At 35.1% G+C, this 1,595-nt stretch overlaps 1 protein-coding gene across 3 annotated transcripts in view; it reads right to left on the reverse strand.

The window, feature by feature from the left end:
• The window catches only part of LOC110417458 (ELMO/CED-12 family protein), a 5,876-nt gene extending 4,712 nt beyond the window's left edge, over positions 1 to 1,164 (reverse strand). Inside the window, exons 1-2 of one of the 3 annotated variants that reach the window (XM_021429809.1) lie at positions 1,074 to 1,164; positions 339 to 441 (exon numbers count right to left, since the gene is read on the reverse strand). In XM_021429809.1, the coding sequence (XP_021285484.1) occupies positions 339 to 441; positions 1,074 to 1,127 (157 nt within the window). In that variant the 5' untranslated portion in view covers positions 1,128 to 1,164. The other 2 variants (XM_021429817.1, XM_021429825.1) reach the window with 2 other exon arrangements.
• Positions 1,165 to 1,595: the final 431 nt, after the last annotated feature.

Raw genomic sequence — 1,595 nt, forward strand, 5'->3', positions numbered from 1 at the left:
TTTTTGAAATGCCATTGACCTGTCAGCCTAAAGCCTATTCCAGCAATTTCCATGAGACCCGAATGTGAGAGGAAGAGCTCGAGGCAGCTCATGTAGCCCTGGGAGATCAGACAATTCCAACAAGTTAAGGTTTAAAATTATTTTCCCTCTGTTTGGCTACTTATTAAGCTATCTCATAATGTTCATTTCAGTAAATATGTATATCAATGCAAAGTAAAAATAGAACAAATATTTCATGCCAAACATACAAAGACAATTAAGACCATCCTAATTTGTCTCTTTAAAGATATTCAGCCAAGATAGGAATGGTGAGAGAAGTTATCAGAAAATCTACTCACTAAAACATTGAGCCAACTGTGATATTACGTGAGTGGAACTGTGTGTCCATTCCAACTCTTCATCGCCCTTCTTTTGTCTCCAGTAAACTTCATCCTCATCAACCTACATTTGAGTTTTCGGGGCACTTATCAGAACCAGTTAGTTGCATAAAATGAAACTGCCGTGGACCTGACAGAGAGTGCTAGGCTCCAAAACTCATAACTCGTTCACAAGGCTGAAGGTTCATAATAGGAAGCTAAACGTTGTACGTTGTGCCTGTAGATTGCTATTGCTGTAACGTAATTAAGCTCTTAACTATCATTATATAATGAATTCATTCTCACACAATAGAAAACAATGGATATAATTAACTATAGAAATGGAGGAAATTTGTAATCTTAACTTAGGCCTATAAAAGTAGCGATAACCCAATGAATATAGACACTCTTTGAAATGAAGAGGTAGTCAATCAAAAGCTGCCAAACTTTATAACAACTTCATATTTTAAAAAAAAATCATTATAAATTAATGAGACCTGCCAATAGCTAAGCACTGAGAAGTGAAAGAAGTAAATTTCTAGGCAGAGAAGCAGACAATACCAAATATCTTTATGATCAGTTGAATCAGTTGAAATATTACATTTACAAAAGATTACTAACAAACACAGATTAAGCTAACAGGCATATTTATTAGCCTTGCAATAGCAACACTGATCAAAATTAGAGAGAGAAAAAAGGAGGGGTGGGAAAGATTACTCTGTGAAGAGAAGAGCAAGAAGGAAAGCATTGTCGACGCTTCCTTAATCTCATGAGGGGACCAAAAATAAAAGATTAGATTCTTACATTCTTTTTAACCGAAAGCAAAAGGAGGAGAAATGAAAAAAAAAAAACCAAAAAAAGAAAAAGAAAAAAAAAAGAACGGGGGGTCCAAAAAGGATTGAAGAAATGGGTAGCAAATGATTGCAGTGAACTCATGCTCCAACCCATTCCCCTCTCATTATTCAACCCCTCATCATTCCATCTCTCTGAAAGAGAGAGGGAGTCAAGTAATAGAATAATGACACTAATACAAAGATACCCAGAAGATGAAAAGATGTAAACTTTTTGTTGAGAGCAAAACATTAAGAGCGCAATCAAAGGTCACTTTTTGCATAACTTTATACTGTAAGAAAGTTTTTTTGTATCCCAAAAGGAGAAATACTAGATAAAGGTTGTAATGCAAAAGAAAGAAACGTAAAGAGAAAAAGTCGTAAAAGCTAACACCCTATGTCTCTTCTC

This window comes from Theobroma umbraticum, unplaced genomic scaffold (assembly GCF_002168275.2).
Source record: "Theobroma umbraticum cultivar Fairchild unplaced genomic scaffold, ASM216827v3 scaffold_30.0, whole genome shotgun sequence".
Taxonomy (NCBI): domain Eukaryota; kingdom Viridiplantae; phylum Streptophyta; class Magnoliopsida; order Malvales; family Malvaceae; genus Theobroma; species Theobroma umbraticum.